This window comes from Montipora foliosa, chromosome 5, assembly GCF_036669935.1.
Source record: "Montipora foliosa isolate CH-2021 chromosome 5, ASM3666993v2, whole genome shotgun sequence".
Taxonomy (NCBI): Eukaryota; Metazoa; Cnidaria; class Anthozoa; order Scleractinia; family Acroporidae; genus Montipora; species Montipora foliosa.
In genome coordinates, this window is record NC_090873.1 from 30,884,419 (window position 1) to 30,901,918 (window position 17,500).

General features: G+C 37.6%; 1 protein-coding gene and 1 long non-coding RNA gene across 2 annotated transcripts in view; one reads left to right on the forward strand and one right to left on the reverse strand.

Moving 5' to 3' along the window:
* LOC138003937 (bifunctional heparan sulfate N-deacetylase/N-sulfotransferase 4-like) overlaps positions 1–17,500 on the forward strand; it is a 37,622-nt gene that overhangs the window by 19,299 nt on the left and 823 nt on the right. The window contains exons 6-10 of the mRNA XM_068850257.1: positions 2,591–2,811; positions 2,897–3,071; positions 7,745–7,915; positions 8,376–8,482; positions 13,133–17,500. The exon at positions 13,133–17,500 is cut by the window's right edge and continues 823 nt beyond it. Coding sequence (XP_068706358.1) covers positions 2,591–2,811; positions 2,897–3,071; positions 7,745–7,915; positions 8,376–8,482; positions 13,133–13,343 — 885 coding nt within the window. The 3' untranslated portion in view covers positions 13,344–17,500. The remainder of the gene's footprint in view (positions 1–2,590; positions 2,812–2,896; positions 3,072–7,744; positions 7,916–8,375; positions 8,483–13,132) is intronic.
* Positions 4,298–6,645, reverse strand: LOC138003938 (uncharacterized). The gene is made up of 2 exons (XR_011123698.1): positions 5,675–6,645; positions 4,298–5,111 (listed from the first exon to the last, which is right to left on the reverse strand). It is a non-coding gene; the product is annotated as an uncharacterized lncRNA (long non-coding RNA).

Consider the following 17,500-nt stretch of genomic DNA (forward strand, 5'->3'; position numbering starts at 1 on the left):
GTAAAGGTACGTACGAAATAAAATCACTTAATTACCGTTACGTCTTTCAAACACCATTATATCCTTCTATATTATAGAGCAATCGCTATGCCAGAGGTCGTTAAAAGCCAACGTAGTTTTAATTGGAATCGAGGCCTGATGTAGATCATCGTACAACGTGAAAAAACGGTGAATTACTTTTGACTGTTATGCTTGTTAATTTGCAGCTGCTTCTTACGGAACAGCTACAATTTTGAAAATGATTTAAACACGAATTCTGTTCTTCTTTTGGCCCTCCTCACTAGCCGCCATCTTTCTTTCGACATTAAACCAATCAGAGTTCATGTGAGAAAAGCACCAATCAGCGATCTTTTTAGTTCACTGTGTGCCAGGGTCTTCTCAAGACCCGCCGCCATATTGAAAGCCGAGAAGACCCTGGGAACGAGGTTGATTTACGCAATGGAAAAAAAGTCCAAAACTTTCAACCGAAATAAATGGGAGCCTCTTGAAGGTTTTCTGTAACCTCTTATGCTCTTGACCCTAGTCCTCTGGGAAAATTTTGTTAACTTTCAATTTTGTTCTGTTTTTTTTTTTGTCATGTTGTTTCTCTTTCTCTTCTTGGTATTGTAAATAGTGTATTGTATTTAGTAGTAGTGTAAAAATAAAATAACGATGTTTAAGAATCTTGATTTTTCTCAAGTATCACATCTAAATAAAAAAAAAAAAAAAAAAAAAGAATTGGTGACACTGATAAATTATAAAGGCGCTTCTATTTCCAAAACAATGGAATTACCTGGTGATAAATAATCTAGGAGAGTGAATTGTTGACTTTGCAGAAACAATGGTCGCCCTCAGGAGTTGGGCGATTGTGATATTTGTGTTGAATTCACACATACAGTACGTATCTTGTCGAACTTTTTTAGACTTCAACGAACAAAAAAAAACTTGCAAAACCACAATCTGATGTCTTGCCTTTGTTTTGCCACAGATGTATCCATTTGTTAGTAACACACAAGGTAACTTTATCACAAGCGGCCGGTGAAATCGAGGTCACTTTCCATTTTAAGATTTACTTGTTCAGCCAAAAGAACAATAGAAAAATTGAACGTTGCAAAATTCTCCCAATTTGTTTTTTTGCTAATGATAACTTTTTATATTTGCCGCACAAAATTTGTTGTTTTCATGTCGCAAATTTTGTTGCTTATGGCAAGTTTTTTAATTCTGGATCAACACTTTCTAAAAACTTCTTAGTGCTCTTCCTTAAAACTGTATCAATATTTAATATTTACTTTTGCATCAATTGTTGTTTTGCATAAAACAGGCCAACAAAATCTGTACCTTACTTACATGTAGTTTGCAATTTTGGAGGGCTAAAATGGAATTTTTGGTCCTATGTTTCTCTCCACAAGTCGTATATTTTGAGGTCTGCCATCCAGATACATGTACTAACCCCGGCAGACGGGGATTAACTTCAGTGAATTTTGTCTTGGAAACTGTCAGATGCGATTTTTATATGTAGCTATAGCAACAGTGATCTTTTCACATGTGAAGATATGATGTTTTCGTGCGAAAGCTCAGACACATGATGGTATTTCATTGATGTTTATAATAATTATTATAATAAACTTGATTAATTAACCCATTGACTCCTAGGAGTGGGATGAGACTTAATAGATGTTACTCTGTCTAACACCAGACAATAGTTTACTTGTCTTGACACTTCAAGAATGCAGGCTTTGACGTATGCAATAATTAGTGTGCTGGATCAATGGACACTGCTCTTAGACTACCAACTGAGCTATCAAAAGTGCAGATTTGTTTTTATCCTATTAGAGGTGAAAATAAAATAATCGACAATTATTCCATGGGTACGCTTTGGATATGGGATGGTATAGCCAACAAGGTGCGACTAGCTATAGCGCGGCGTTGGCTTTAACCAGTTTGACATCCAACAAGTGTGAATGGAATAATTGTTTCATTATAATTATTTTCATTAAATTTTGAATGCTTTGACACTTGGAAATGAAAACCAATCAGTTTCCAGCTTTCAACACTTGATACAATCAGTTTCCATATTAGATCATACGGTAGATGAACTTATAACCGAGAGTGAGTGAACCAATCAGAAAGGTACAGTAGAACTGCAATATCCCAGGTCGAAGATTTAATAACAGAATATATGAGATACCATTAAACCCGTTGACTCCCGGGGGTTCCCCATTGACAAGTAAAATGGTCTGGCGTTAGAGTTAGAGTATGGCCAGTTTAGGCCGGTTTAGGGGTTAATCTTACTTTTATTAATAACAGTATTGTGGAAAATGAGTTTGTAGATAGTGGTTGGTATATTTGACTCCAGCTTGACCCCTTCCTTCCTGGTTAACCCATTGATCCGTTAGAGGGACCCCTGAGAGTAGCCCAACTTTCTTGTCAGTGGGGGGGCATGGTACATGTAGCTGGGGCGTTTGAGTTGAATGGGTTAAATTCAGTCAAAAACCAATAATAATACATGTTATTTTTTAATCGGTCCTTAGATTCACCTTTAAATTGTCTGCAGTTGACCTACTGTACACGTATGTCACATTAATCCTGAAGTTAACTATTCTTTTGACAGAATCCTTGCCTTGACCCGCGTCACAAGAGCATTTGGAATGAGGCAAAGAACTGCAGAAAACTTCCATCATTCCTTGTAGTTGGCCCTCAAAAAACTGGCACCACTGCTCTGCACACGTTTTTGAAAATGCATCCCGACATCTTGAGCAGTGAACCAAGTGTTACCACTTTTGAAGAGGTGCAGTTCTTTAATGGACATAACTACAACAGGGGCTTAGACTGGTTAGTAGTAAATAATAATTTTATTGAATGAGTTTTTTTCCTGTAAAGGTTTAATTAATTAATTGATGTTCAATTCATCTACTAGGTACATGGATTTCTTCCGTGACATTGGCAATTCCAGTTCCGCACTCCTTTTTGAGAAGAGTGCAAATTACTTTGACAGCAAAGTGACTCCAATGAGGGCTCATGCATTACTCCCAAATGCAAAGATAATAATGATATTGATAGACCCAGCAAGGAGAGCATACTCTTGGTACCAGGTAAGTGCCATGAGAGGAACAATGGTGATCCTTAGAATGATTAAGTACAAGTAGTGCAAAAACTCTACGCAAACTTGGTGATCGTAGTTTTACCGCGGCTGCACCAGCGTTATGGAATAAATTACCTAATGGAGTCCACTGTGCAAATACACGTATTAAATGAAAGGTTTTACAATTTAACCCACTGGAAACTCAGAAAAATCTGAGCCCCAGATGGGATTCAAACCCACGACCCACGATGAGCATCCGACTACCGGTAGATCATGAAGGGTCGTGGGTTCAAATCCCATCTGGGGGTGGGATTTTTCCAAGTTCACAGTAGGTTCAATTGTAAAACCTTTCATTTAATTTTTCTAAAGGCATACATGTACGAACTTTAATAGATTATGATCAGGTACATGTACTGGTCAATTGTAATTTTTATTGCTATAGTTGTTGCTTTATTAAAATAGTTTATATCAGTATTTATTGTAAACTTGACATGTTCGATGTATAAAGGAAATATAAGTGCACAACCCTGGTGAAAATCTTTGAAGGATCTTTGAAGATCCTTAAAGACTCCTCAAAGATCTTTTGAGGATCTTTCTAAGGATCTTTTCTCAAATCCTCAAGGATCCTACCTAGGATCCTTAAAGATCCTTAAAGATCTTAGCCTTTCTTGCCAAGATCCTCAAAGATCCTTGCCAAGATCTTCAAGGATCCTTGAGGATCTTTGAAGATCCTGTCCAAGATCCTTGAGGATCTTCGAAGATCCTGTCCAAGATCCTGTGCAAGATCTTCAAGGATTTTTAAAGATCCTGACCAAGATCTTTGAAGATCATCAAAGATCCTTGAGGATGTTGAAGGAACCAACCAAAGATCCTTGGGGATCTTCAAAAACCATATCCAAGATCCTTAAGGATCTTCAAAGATCTGGTGCAAGATCCTTGAGGATCTTCAAAAACCCTTGCCAAGATCATTTGCAAGATCCTTGAGGATGTTTATGTTTAAATATCATTTAGGACTTTACAGGAACTTAGCCAAGATTATTAATTTTATTGTCCACCTTCTCACCCTGAATTGCACTTATTAGACTGCAGTTTGATGTACAAATTCTTTTATTTAACCTGGAAAAAGTAGCTTTCTTTCTGTAAAAGAGAAACTTCAATACATAAAATGCTTCATTTGTCTGTAAACTATTTATGTTATAATGCTAAGTATGATTGAGGTAAAATAACAATGATGAATCATGGGAAATCAATATCCGACTTTATTTGCTAGCATTCTTTATTGAACTGAATGAAAAACAGCCACACACTACGATTCTCACTTGAGTAAGATGCAAGTGAAGTTTGGTAAGGCTTATCACCCTGGCTTGTTATCCAAAATTGGCACTAACTCCTGGGTCAAAGGGATGGGAAGAATACAATAAAAATCTAACAAACCTGAACAAATGATGCACTGACTGTTGTTTTTCACAGACTTGATGTGGATCAAGTTGCCTTTGACAACATTGTTGTTTTAACATTGAAACTCTGTGACAACTTTGCTCACATCTTATTCAACTGACAATCATAGTAGCTTTTGGAGTTATTTGGTCACATGCATGGTTATCCATCAATTAAAAGTCTAGCTGCATACAGTAAACCAATTTCTCAAAATTACCTATAATATGACTTGAATGTATATTAATAATCATAGAAACAATAGAGATAAAATATAGATACTCATAAAGTTTTTATCAAGTACTCATTAATATCGAAGATATGGCTGGGAATATTTAAAATATTTTCACAAACAGCCATTTTTATTGAGAAAATGTTTCTTAAAAATAAGACAAAAACCTTAAATTGTCGTCTAGAAAAACAGCGAAAGAGAAACATTACAAGTACAAGTACATGTACTACAACAATAACGTTTGATTTTACCTAACACATTTGTATTTATTTCATTTTATCTATCTTTTTATTACTAATTTTTTTCTTCACTCAGTATATGGTGCTATTGTCGGCTGAGGCTGCTTTTTGAGAACTTTTTCTGAATATTTTGCAGTTATGCATCCTGAAAGAAAAACAAAGCCATAAGGGCAAATTACTCATATTGATTATCATGAACTCCACATGTACTCGCAAGTCATGCCGTGGAAGTGGAAATAAATGTGCGTCACCTAACCTTTAATTTGTAAATTGCTATGAACCTCAGACACGTAGCATTTACAGAGAATCGAAGGGATCCTTTGCCAATCATATAATTTGCAACAACCACTCTTTTGATGTAAACCTTATTACTAGTAAGTAATCTCGTTAAAGGTTCACCTATTTTTTACAGGATTAGAGCAAGTAAGCCGAATTATAATCCTTGCCTGTACATGTCAAATTATTTGGGACTTGAAGTTTGAAAAGTTCGAATTTCGGCTAACTCAATCTTTTCGAATTGAAACGTTTTGTTCCAGTATTACCATATCATTTTAAATGTGAATGCTTCATTGCCATGCAAATTAAACACACAAAGAATTTTAACCCCGAGAGATTTGAATTGGTTGAGTTAGCCGGTTTAGTCTATCGTCATTTTTGAGGACAATAAGTCATCAACTCAAACATTATCTGCTTATAATTAGCGCCTACCTTTGTACTTGGATTGCTGTATGCATTTCCTCGTTTTGAATCAGTATTTAAAGGGCAAAACAATCATGAATCATAAGATTTATGCTCGTTGATTCAAACTTAGATTAAAACCGCCGAACTGTAAGAGGAGCAATCGTTGGTGACTGCTGACCAAAAGGGAAATGGCTCACTAGTTTCCAGTCTTATCTCTCGCGTTTTATCCAAGATGGCGGAGGATTACAACCCTCCGATTCATCGGACTGTACTTTAAAGAAAAAGTGAGCACAAATCATAGCAGAATTAACCCTTAAAGGAATGTGAAAAGATACTGATCGAGCCGATTCGTCACTAGAGTCTCTAGATGTGGCCCTGAATTCTGTATTTTAGCCCTGGTATTTTTTAAAAGGATTACGTGCTGACACGAATTCTTTGATATTTCGAGAGTATATTGTTTCATATTGCTTCTGGCCCGGCCTGCAGCTATTACGAGTTCATCAAACAAGGTAATCTGTTACTGATATTTCCGACAATCAATGGATTACATCAGAATAAACGTTTTCTTTTTAATTGATTCGTGTACAGCGTGATTATTTTTATGTTCAAAGTTTGGTTCCTTAACGATGCTTCAGGGTACATGTACGTAATACCTCATAGGATCTTAAGGGATTTTATACACTTCACTCCTAAAAAGGTCCTTATAAGATCCTTATCCTTGAAGGATCAAGATCACTCTAAAGATCCTTTTTAGATCCTTGAAAGATCCTATGAGGATCTTTCAAGGATCCTAACGGAGATCCCTTCAAGATCACTTTAAGGTTCCTTTTAAGATCCGTGAAGGATCCTCATAGGATCTTTCAAGGATCCTAATAAAGTTCCTTTCAAGATTACTATAAGGATCCTTTTAAGATCCTTGAAGGATCCTCATAGGATCTTTCAAGGATTGTAACAAAGATCCTTTCAAGATCACTTTAAGGATCCCTTTAAGATCCTTGAAGGATCCTCATAGGATCTTTAAGGATCCTGATAAAGATCTTTTCAAGATACCTCTGAAGATTCCTTTAAGGATCCTTAAAGGATCCTCATACAATCCTTGAGGATCTTTTGAGGATCCTTTTAAGGTTTCTTTCAAGATCACTATAAGGATCCTTCAAAGATCCTCAAAAGATCCTAGTATGATCTTTAAGGATCCTGTCAAAGATTTTATTAAGATCCTTTCAAGGATCCTTTTAAGATCCTTGTAAGATCCTCAGGCACTCTTTGAGGATCTTCAAGGATCCTTTTGAGGATCTTTCCAAAATTTTGTGTGTGGATCTTGGTAAGATCTTTGCAAGATCCTGATAATTTCCTCAAGGATCTTGATGAAGTATCCCAAGAGTCCTCAATGTTAGAAAATCTTTGAAGATCCTTTAAGGATCCTTCAAGGATCCTGTGAAGATCTTCATCTTTAAAGATCTTTGTCAGGTCTTTGAAGATCTTTGAAGATCTTCAAAGATCCTTTAAGGATTTTCACCAGGGAAGAGCATGTTACTATGATTTGCTTGCTATAGAAGCATTTAATTATTATTAATTATTATTATTATTATCATTATTATTATTAATTTATTAGTTGTTTTCAGTTCTGATCATGTGGATGTGCATTGGAAGACCTCTTGAACATTAAACTTAATAACCCACTCGTGTGATTTAAGTGAGTGGTTTTAGTTGTCAAGACCACATAAAATATTTGTGATTTGATGTGCATTTGGATAAACTGTCAATCATCCGAAGTTCAATTGAACCCTGTCAAGCATCCCAAATTCCCTTAGCCTCTTGTCCCAATTTAAGCTCAGCCAGATTGCAGAAAGAGCTCTGAAGAGCACTTCATTTGCATGCAAAAACACACTTCCTTATTTCTTCTATCTGCATGGTCAACTGTATCGTGTAAGAAGAGGCCCTTTGATGTTCCTAGAAAAGTCTTGAAGAGGATGGTCCCATTCTCTTCCCAACTTACTTAGTAAGATATAAGGCCCCCTGTTTGCAGGGTAGATCAACTGTATGGTTTCCCAACAATACAATGTAAGTAGTATAACTATTTTTTCTGTCTTTTTGAAGCACATGAAAAGCCATGGAGTATCAGCGGCACAAATCCCATTCCATAAAGTTCTTACCAGTACCCATTCTACTGATGGAAAAGATGTCATAGCCCTTGGTCAGAGATGTTTGGTACCAGGGTTGTATGTACAACATTTAGAAAGATGGTTAATGTACTTTTCACCTTCCCAGGTATATCACAAAAGTCATTGCTGTAACCTGATCTCAATCAGTGTTTCACTGTCTTTCTATCAATTAGCATGTGTACAGCCACCCCCTCCCCTGATTTTTTTCTGAAGGGGTGTGGTGGCTGTCAGGCTATCTATCAAATGAATACACTTTGCTAAAGGAGTCCATTGACGGGTAGCTTCATAATTAATTTTAAGGTCTTTATATACTTGTTTGTTTTTGAAGAATTTTGTAATTATTATTCTAATTCCGGTTGTTTGAAAGCCGATGAACTCAGTCCAGGATTAGTAAAGAATGTGGGTAGGATTTTTCAACTTTTTGGTGAACTTTCTTTTGCTTATGTTTGTTTTTCAAGATTGACTTCCTTTAATGTAAAATTTTGCCAAGTATCAGCATTGAACAACATTTAGGAATAGAGAAATAAATTGAATTCCATGGTTAATTTTGTTGCAATTTCTTCCAGATTCTTATCCTTGATGGGGAAAAGCTAAGGACTCAACCTGCTGAGGTTATGTCAGAAGTTCAGAGATTTCTTGGTGTTACTGTTTACGATTACAATAAGAGACTAAGGTAATTCCTAAGTGAAGAGCCTGCTACATGTATACTGTCAAATTCAAGGACAAGTAAGGATACATGAGCATTCCTTTTTTGGGGTGGGGTTGGGGGGGTCGGGGTGCCCATGTTTCTTGTCTTAATTTTGCAATGCCTGGTGTCCCTGTTTCAAGAGCATCTTTCTTTAGTCTTTATCATTGCCATGATTTCATGGCAGTAGTCTTGTCATTGGTTGCCATTTCACAGGGGTTTCAATAACTTCTGAAATAGCCGTCCATGATAGCCCATTGAAGGCGGCAGTTTGACAAGTTTATGATAGCATTTTTAGTGAAAATCAAGGCAAACTAGCCGGCGGTGTGAGGCAAAGCAGGCGGCGGTATACCGCCGGTAACCGGCTTCTATTGAAACCCCTGCATTTCATGTCATCCGTGTCATCATCCCAGGGTCGTATTGCTCAGAGGAAATTACCAGTTTTAGTACCTTCTTTTCACCTCTCAAAATTTATATCAGAGTGCAATTATAGTTTTTGCTATTATCTTGGGGCGTATTTATTATTGATGTACTAGGGCAGAGGTTAGAGGATTAATTAGATGCCTTTTATTTGTAGCAACTAATTAGATTAAAGTGTTAGGGCCTCTGTATATGGTCTCGGTTACCCGAGACAGCCCTCCTTCCTGAGACAACTTTTCTGAGCGTCTGAATGAGAACTGTGTGACTGAGACAAAGTTGACCCTACTTAATTATGCATAATTTATGTTTTAAGATGCATCTTCATAAAATATGTATCATCATCATTGCCCTTCTTTCTTTCCAGTTCGTTTTAATTAATTATACTTGCATTTTCCCGTTCAGAAAATGGACTGACAATCTTAACCGAGCGGTAATATGTAGTTTAAATAAAAAATCAAGGCTGTTTTTAAATCGAGAGTTTCCATTGAATGCAGTGAGAATTTGGGTGGGAAAAACCTTTTCATTCGAAAACAAAATGCTAGCAACATGTACAGTATAAGCCCCCAAATCACTGCTTCTTTGATTTTTATTTTATGTGTGCACATTTAAGATTTTGCTGTCTCGTCTCGGGTAGTAGAGCCAAACTGTTTACATGCGACAAAGTTGTCTTGCCTGCCAGGGTTACCCTACATGCCGAGGCGAGACAACTTGCCCACTTCATGTAAACCGTTGATAGAATATTTTGTAAATAAATGAGTGGAAAATATCTCTCCCAGGTTAACTCAAGGGGAGGGTTGTCTCGGGTTCTTGAGACCATATAAACAGGGCCTCAGAGTCAAATTAATATCACTTGTGTCCCATTAGTACATGTACAAATACCCAGTAAGAAACAGATGATAGAGTTTGATGATAGGGTTTGACTAACACTCTTCTGGCATGTTTAGCCCTATTTCCTCTTTGGTCAATGTGTCAACAATAATAACGTGTACACTAATAATGGTTGCTACATGTATTGCAACTCTCTGGCCTGATCCCTATAATTATGCGCTGGGTGAGATTTGCCCAAGTTAGAGTGATACATACCGGTAATTGAATTGTAGTAACTGGTGTGGGTTACATGAAAGTAGGACATTGAAGTGTGTTCCAGTTACCCGAGGTTTGAGTCTTAATTTTGACCATTAACTGAAGTAAATGTTTTCATGGGTATTTCCTGGTTGAACCTCTTGGTTTGGCATGTACTCTCTGTGCATGATAAGCTAATAAATTGACTGAAATAAGAAATTCCAATAATTAATATTGGTATTTTCCAAGTATTATTATTTCAGTCAAGGTAAACTTGAGCTTTGAGGTTTCAGTTAAGTTGATCTTTGTCCATTTGCAAGTTACACGTGGTTTATGGTTATAGTTTATGGTCTAGGATTTATCTACTGCACATACTGTATCACAAATTCTCACAGTGGTTTACAAAATTAATCTTTCTCCGGGGGGATATTGGACGTCTGCTTGTCAAGGGGCCTCTGGCTGCCACTATCAGTCCATATTAATTTGATCTCACCTACCTACCCATGTGAAAGGAGGACAGACCACAAGTCCGAAGGGGGAGGGGGGAGGGTCTCTTCCCTATACTCTTCAGGAACAGTGTGTGGTTTGTTTAACATCCCACAGTGTTGATGAACAGGAAACGTTTTGAGGCAGGATTGGGCCTACAGTTTATAGTCTTTATAATTATATTAACCATTTGTGCTTGTAATTACAAACTTAAGCAGCACTTTCTCCGTCTGAGTTATTTTAGAACCCTGAGTGTTGGTCGGGCTGGAGTCTAACTCGGGACCTCCTGCCTGGTATCCTGGTGCTCAACCAACTGACCCACAGGCGTTGCTCAAACAAGGGTGAGGGTGAGGTCAAGGTTGAGGGTGGGGATGAGAGTAAAATATGGATGAGGGTGAGGGGAGGGCTGATAAAGGAAAGATGGTGAAGATAAGATGGGTCTTTGAAACATATGGATGGTAAAACTACAGAGCTAAAAGTGAAGCCAAACGGTGAAATGGTGAAATTATGTGGGCTTTCAAACTGCAAAGATCTGACCTCCAATAGCCTAGCATGCTGTTTGTAAATAACTGTAATAAGTACCGTGTGTAAGTTACGTAATATGCAAGTATAATTATGTAATAAATAAAGACAAAAAAAAAATTAAATTTTAAAAAAGAGTACTTTTAACATTTTTCCCGCTAGAAATAGAAAATCACTCTTAAAGTATGTTGCTCTAACTCCAGAAGACTATAATACCAGACAATTCAAATTAATGTTTCATGTTTTTGATTGACTACAGAATTGATTAAATCCAAACGATTTTTTCAGATGAATCATTCGTTAAATAAAAAATTACTTTCATTGAACCACTTTCCTGGAATCTTTCCTCGAGACTTCTGTTGCAAACAGAGCTAGTTGTTGAAAGCTGCCCTAATTTATGCTTCTGTGTTTTTGATAGCTAGTATTTGAGCTTAGACTTAGATATTTCCAATGAAGGGACTGTGACAAAGTACAGTACAAGCTTGACTATGGGGAGCAAGTAGGTCTCAAGCCACAAACCCAAGTTGTTTCTTTCATCATATCACAACTGAGTAAATGTAATTTCTGACGTTTGCGTGATCTGGGAAGGAATTAGTCAGAAATTGATATTCTGACAGCATGGTTGAGAGGCTTGGGCTCGGGTGGCTGGGTGACTATTTAGGGTTTTTGGTGGGCGATTTCTGTCATTCTACGTCAGTTGAAGTCCTTCTGGTGTCTTTCCTTTCTTTTTTTGTTTATTTTATTATGGAAGGGTAGTGTAGGTAATGTCATTATGCCTTTTCCTTGAGGTTCAGTGCCACTGCATTAGATGAGGAATACGTTTGCACCTTTTTTGGCCACAAATAAGGAGTGGTTTTCGTATCTTGCGTGCGTGGTACATTAAGTTTGAATCATTGTCTATTGGCCTAGACTTAGTTCGTTGTAAAGTATCCTTACATTAAGCTTATTTCCATACGCAACACTTGTAACCATCAGATGACTGTTTCATTTTTCGCATCGATACTTGTAAGACCTATTAACCCTTTCAGCCCCGATAGTGCCAAATGGCACTTATAGATTTTACTCTGTCTAACGCCAGACGATTTTACTCTGTCTAACGCCAGACGATTTTACTCGTCAATGGGGAACCCCTCGGGGCTTAAAGGGTTAAGCTAACAGCGTGAAAAAACTATGTCCCCGTTTAACTCTTTCAGCCCCGAGAGTGCCAAATGGCACTTATAGATTTTACTCTGTCTAACGCCAGACGATTTTACTCGTCAATGGGGAACCCATCGGGGCTTAAAGGGTTAAATATTCTAATGACAACCCTGCTTGGTAATTACCTGCATTAGGAAAGGCCTATGTCGTGGAGGATACTCACCCTTGACCTCACCCTCGCCATCGTTTTGCAACGCCGACTGAGCCACTGGTGTGAGGTAAATGTCAATGTGCAAGAAAAACTCTTCAACCAAAGTGGTCAATAGTGATTGATGAGGCCCTGCGAATGTTGTTTGTTGTGGTTTCTCTTTACGTAATAATAATAATAATTGTCGCCGCTAATCGTCGTCGCAAGTACAGCAACGACGCAGCTCAACAAGGTCGAACCAAAAGCATACAATGGCGCCTCTGGCAGCCGCTATACGGTCCATGGTTGACCTTGGAGCACAGCTTACAGGCAGCTGGAATCAGCTGTATGTTGGTTTTTGCTGAGGGGGGAAAGCCGGAGAACCCGGAGAAAAACCCTCGAGGCAGAGAAGAGAACCAACACAAACTCAACCCACTTATGGCGTCGGGTCCGGGAATCGAACCCAGGCCACATTGGTGGGAGGCGAATGCTCTCACCACTTCGTCATCGCTGTTATGGATCGTTTTCACGTGACGTCATCATTTTCTAAAATCCAAAACAAAAGAGCCACGAAAGTTTTTATTCTCATCAGGCATAAGAGGTGGTAAATTTACCCTGGCAGAGCCTCATTGATTCCTTCTCATTCACTTATTTGTTTATTAATCTTTTTATGAATTAAAATCTGATCTTTTACCATTTTGCAAGTTACACCTAAATGTAACTGATGTCAATGTGCAGTTGTCATTATTGATTCATCAATATTATAATTGCAGGTCCCTTCATTCAGTGATTTAGTTTTTTAAATTATATTTTTGCTTTCTCAGATTTGACAAGCATAAAGGATTTTACTGTCAGATAACGTCTCAGGGAGGTAACCAGTGTCTTGGCAAAGGCAAAGGGCGGCAATATGCACCGATAGATGGAAAATCACGGCAATTTCTAGAGGAATATTACAAAAAACCAAACAAAGATCTAGCCGACTTACTTCGTTTTTTTAGAAGGCCACAACCGAGCTGGCTGAGACCAAACAAATGATATTTTTATACTGGAAAATGGTCTCTTTCATCCAGAGAGGACTTAAATATTAGCCTAAGGGCACTATTTAATATGAAAAAATTATCCTACATTTTATTATCACAAAAAAAAAACAATAATTATTATTGCTGAGAAACAGACCACACATAGGTTTATATCCATGGTTGTACATGTACCTTGCAACTTATTGAGTTTGGTGATGTCTTGGTGTTTTTAAAAGGGGTTTCAATGAAAGGTAACAAAAAATGTATAATCCCCTATACACATTATAATCCAAAATGGCCACCATTTTAGTATTATTTTGTTTGTTTGCAAATTAGCCCTTGTTGCCTCGTTCAAGGTTCAATATTCTTTTAAATAATTTTTAAGTTTAAGAACTTGGCGACAAGGGCTAATTTGCAAGATTAAGCAAACAAACAAAATTAATACTGCCATGGCAGCCATTTTGGAATAAGGTGTTAGTTGGTGAGTGAATGAATGATGTGGCAATTCTAAGTTATTTACCATTTCCAAACTGGAACAGGTAGTTCAAATGGTGAGCAAAAGCTCCCAACTAGAATATTCCTTTGAAATAAACATTTTCCATTAGTAAAAAAATTAAATTTACCAAAAGAGTATTGGGAGGTGGGGGACAAAACACTCATGCCCCCTTCTCCCCCCCCCCCCCCCCCCCCCCCCCAGTTCGTGGACTACCCCGATGGACTACCCAAATGAACTACCCTACAATGGATTAACTCTTAAAAATACCATTTTGAATGAGTACTATTGAGAGAACTGAATTCATTATAAATTATACTTACATTGCACATACCTTGTTTATTTTTTTACACACAGCCACACACAACTAAATGCAGGAATTGCATCGGTTTCACTTCACTTACATAAAGTAATCAGCCATCACAACAATTATTGGACGCAAACCTTTCAAAATGGGTGCTTAGACTGAAATACTGTTGATCAACGCCTTTTAAAATGGTGTTTAGGCTATAAGTAAGCACCATTTGAAACGCTACTTACATATAGAGCAACAGTGGAATTTACATTTCTTTCAGGAATTTTGAGGTTGGGAAAAATAATTGCCATTCAGAGGGTGTAAAGTGCAAATTGCTGGTTAGGGTTGCAGGTCTTTTTTTTTTTTTACAATGATAACTGAAACAACCCAAACCTTTACGATAATGCTAACCTTAAACATCATCTAAAGCACATTGTTTAGGAGCAAGGGTGGCAAAGTCGGTTAATGCGCGGCCTTGGTGCATAAGGTCCCGAGTTCGATCCCCGGATCTCACATCCTTGTTTCGACTTCTTTCCTTTCAGTGTAGCCTACGTAGCTTTAAATACCCTTAAAACGGAGCACTGATGGAAAGAGGGGGGTAAAATGAGCGCACCGTCGGCTTCCTGGGAGAGTACTCTCTAGAGAGTAAAGGAACGTCCGACGTTAAATAACGTGTACCTTTACCTTTACCCTTTAGGCCTAATGTTAGTATTAGTAAAGGTTTGGATTGTTCCAGCTTTGGTGAAACAATGACACTCCTGTGACCCTAACCTGCAACCTGAAGTTTAGTTGGGATAGGATGAAAGCACAATAAATTATTATAAATTAATAATATTATTTTTACTACCGACATGCATATAAGTTGTTTTCATCACTGTGACAGTGATGATATTATGTTATGTGACTGCAAAGAGTACAGTTGTAACAAAAAAGATCTTAAGTTTAATAATGGTAATTATTGCAAATTAAGTAATTTATCTTTTACATTGTATCTAATATCTAACTTATTCATTCCCTGCTAGCAGAGGTCTCTTTTCTTTTGCGTTCGCTGGGCTGAGGAGTACGGAAGAAGAGACCTCTGCTGGGGGTCGAAACTCGCTCTGATCCAACCGCCGTACACAACCTTGGACGGCACTCTTCAAACCGCATGCCCCATGATATGTTTGCTGACTTTGACTTGAGCCCACTGTGTCCCACACATTCCTTTACAGTAATTCAGCTGTTGTTAAGGGAGCCCACACAACATGAAGTGTGACGTAAGGATTTGGTCGCTAAGTAACCGCCGTGCATGCTCATTAGAGCGAGTTTCAACCCATGGAAGAGGTCTCTTCTCTCGTACTCATCAACCCAGCGAACGCAAAAGAAAATAGATCCCTGCTAGCAGGGAAACTTATTCATGACATCAATATACCTTTTTGAAGGTGAATTTCACAGTTCTAAGTTATTTGCAGTTTTAAGTTTGAAACAATTAATACAGTGGACTACTGGGGTCTTTGGAAGATAAACATTTTTTTTTGTGAAATGTTTTGTTTAAATTTTGTAACTTACAATAAACTCCTAACAATGCAGCACAAATTGTTAGTGTGATGTTATAACAGAAATCAGGAGTGAAAATTGCATGAAGTTGTGTTGACATGAGCAATATACTATGGAGCCAAAAAGTGACAACCCAAATCTGCATGTCCTTTTACAAATTAAATTAATGAAACAACGATGACAACAATTCAAAGACTCTACTGGATGAATACTGTATTCTTCTAAGGAAGCAATAGTACCAGTACTATTCATGTCTATCGTGTCAATTCATTTTTATCTCATTGTTAACTTACCAGCTTTTTAGCCTTTTGAAGACTGTAGTTCAGCAGTTGAAAGCTCGCTCCTTAGAAGTTGATCAAAGAACGTTTTCATTAACATTATGAATTATCCTGACTGCACGTATTTTTTTTCGTAATTCAAGAATAGTTGTGAAATGAAAAAAAAAGTATTTTGAAAATTGGAAAAAGTGTTTTGTCGCAATCTTCTTGTGCTTGGGCCAGTGGTCAGTCAACATTGTGATCTGAACTACTTTGTATTTGGATTTGCTAAATATTATTTTTTGGATTGTCCCTTTTCGGCTTCCGTAGCGTATAGTTTGAACTGGGTATAAATACTCTCCAGTTTGACTGCATGAAGAATCTCAAGTCAATGGAATATTGTAGTTTGAATGTTCGAAAAGGACGATTGGGTGGCCTCGATAGGATGCCATTGTTGGCTCTGTGTATTAAATCAATCCTTTTGGAGGATTCCTCCTGTATCAGTTAAATAACGCTGCTGGTGACGCTAGTAAAAATGATCCATTATGTCAATGTAATAGTTCAAGTAAAAGATTAATTACATGTAATATTGTGTTACTAGGATTCAGCTCCTGGATTGCAACTGGCAATAGTACAAGAATTTTGTTCCCAAACAAACACAAAAACGTTTCATCAAGTATCAGTGGTTCAGACTCGAACTATAGGAACATTTGGTGTTTAAATGAAAGATGTTTTCAAATTCTGAGCAAAGAACAGGGCTAGCTTTCTGCAGGGACTGCCATCTCCAGTATTTTCAACTTTGCTTTTCTGTACACGCCTTGTTACATTTTACTACCAATGCTAGCACCATTACTTTTAGTGTTCAGAATTTTGTCATGATTTACACGTCAGCATAGTATTATTGTCAGTTCTGATAGTTTGCTAGAAAGCTGTTAAATTTCTTTCAAGTTAGTTAAGCTTTGGCAGGTTGAAGCTGGTTTCAATCGCATGCTGTGAGAGTAAAACCAAAATATCTGTAGTTACTTCAGCCAATCACACCACATTCTGCAACCATAGCTCAAAGCAAAACCTGCAGTCGTGACCATTAAGAATTATATCAAACTTGGGTTGTTGCCTTTAAAGTTAAGTTTGTACAGTATGTTCAGCTTCTCTGTTGTGGAACTGTTCTGGCACTTAAGGTGAAAATTTAAGTCTCCCTTACACCCAGGGTACCTTAGGGCTGATTTACACGGTACTATTTTTATCGCATGTGACAAGTTTACTACAGGCCTACGACATGACGTACGATTGTAGTGTTCATCAGAAAAAATGTTGTAGCATTTTAAAACATTGTTTGAAAACACTGGGACAATTGTAAGTCATGTCGTAGGCCTGTTGTAAGCTTGTCACATGTGCCAAAAATCGTACTGTGTAAATCAGCCCTAATGCTTGCTGGCTATCCCACATGGGTAAAACATGATGAACGTTCTCATAGGGTTTTTTTTTAGCTGAAGATGACTCTTGGGGAGCAGAAGCATGTTTTCCAGAAAACAATATCTGAGGGAACAATTCCAGATAAACAGAATTAGTCTCGCTGACAGGTCAACAAGATA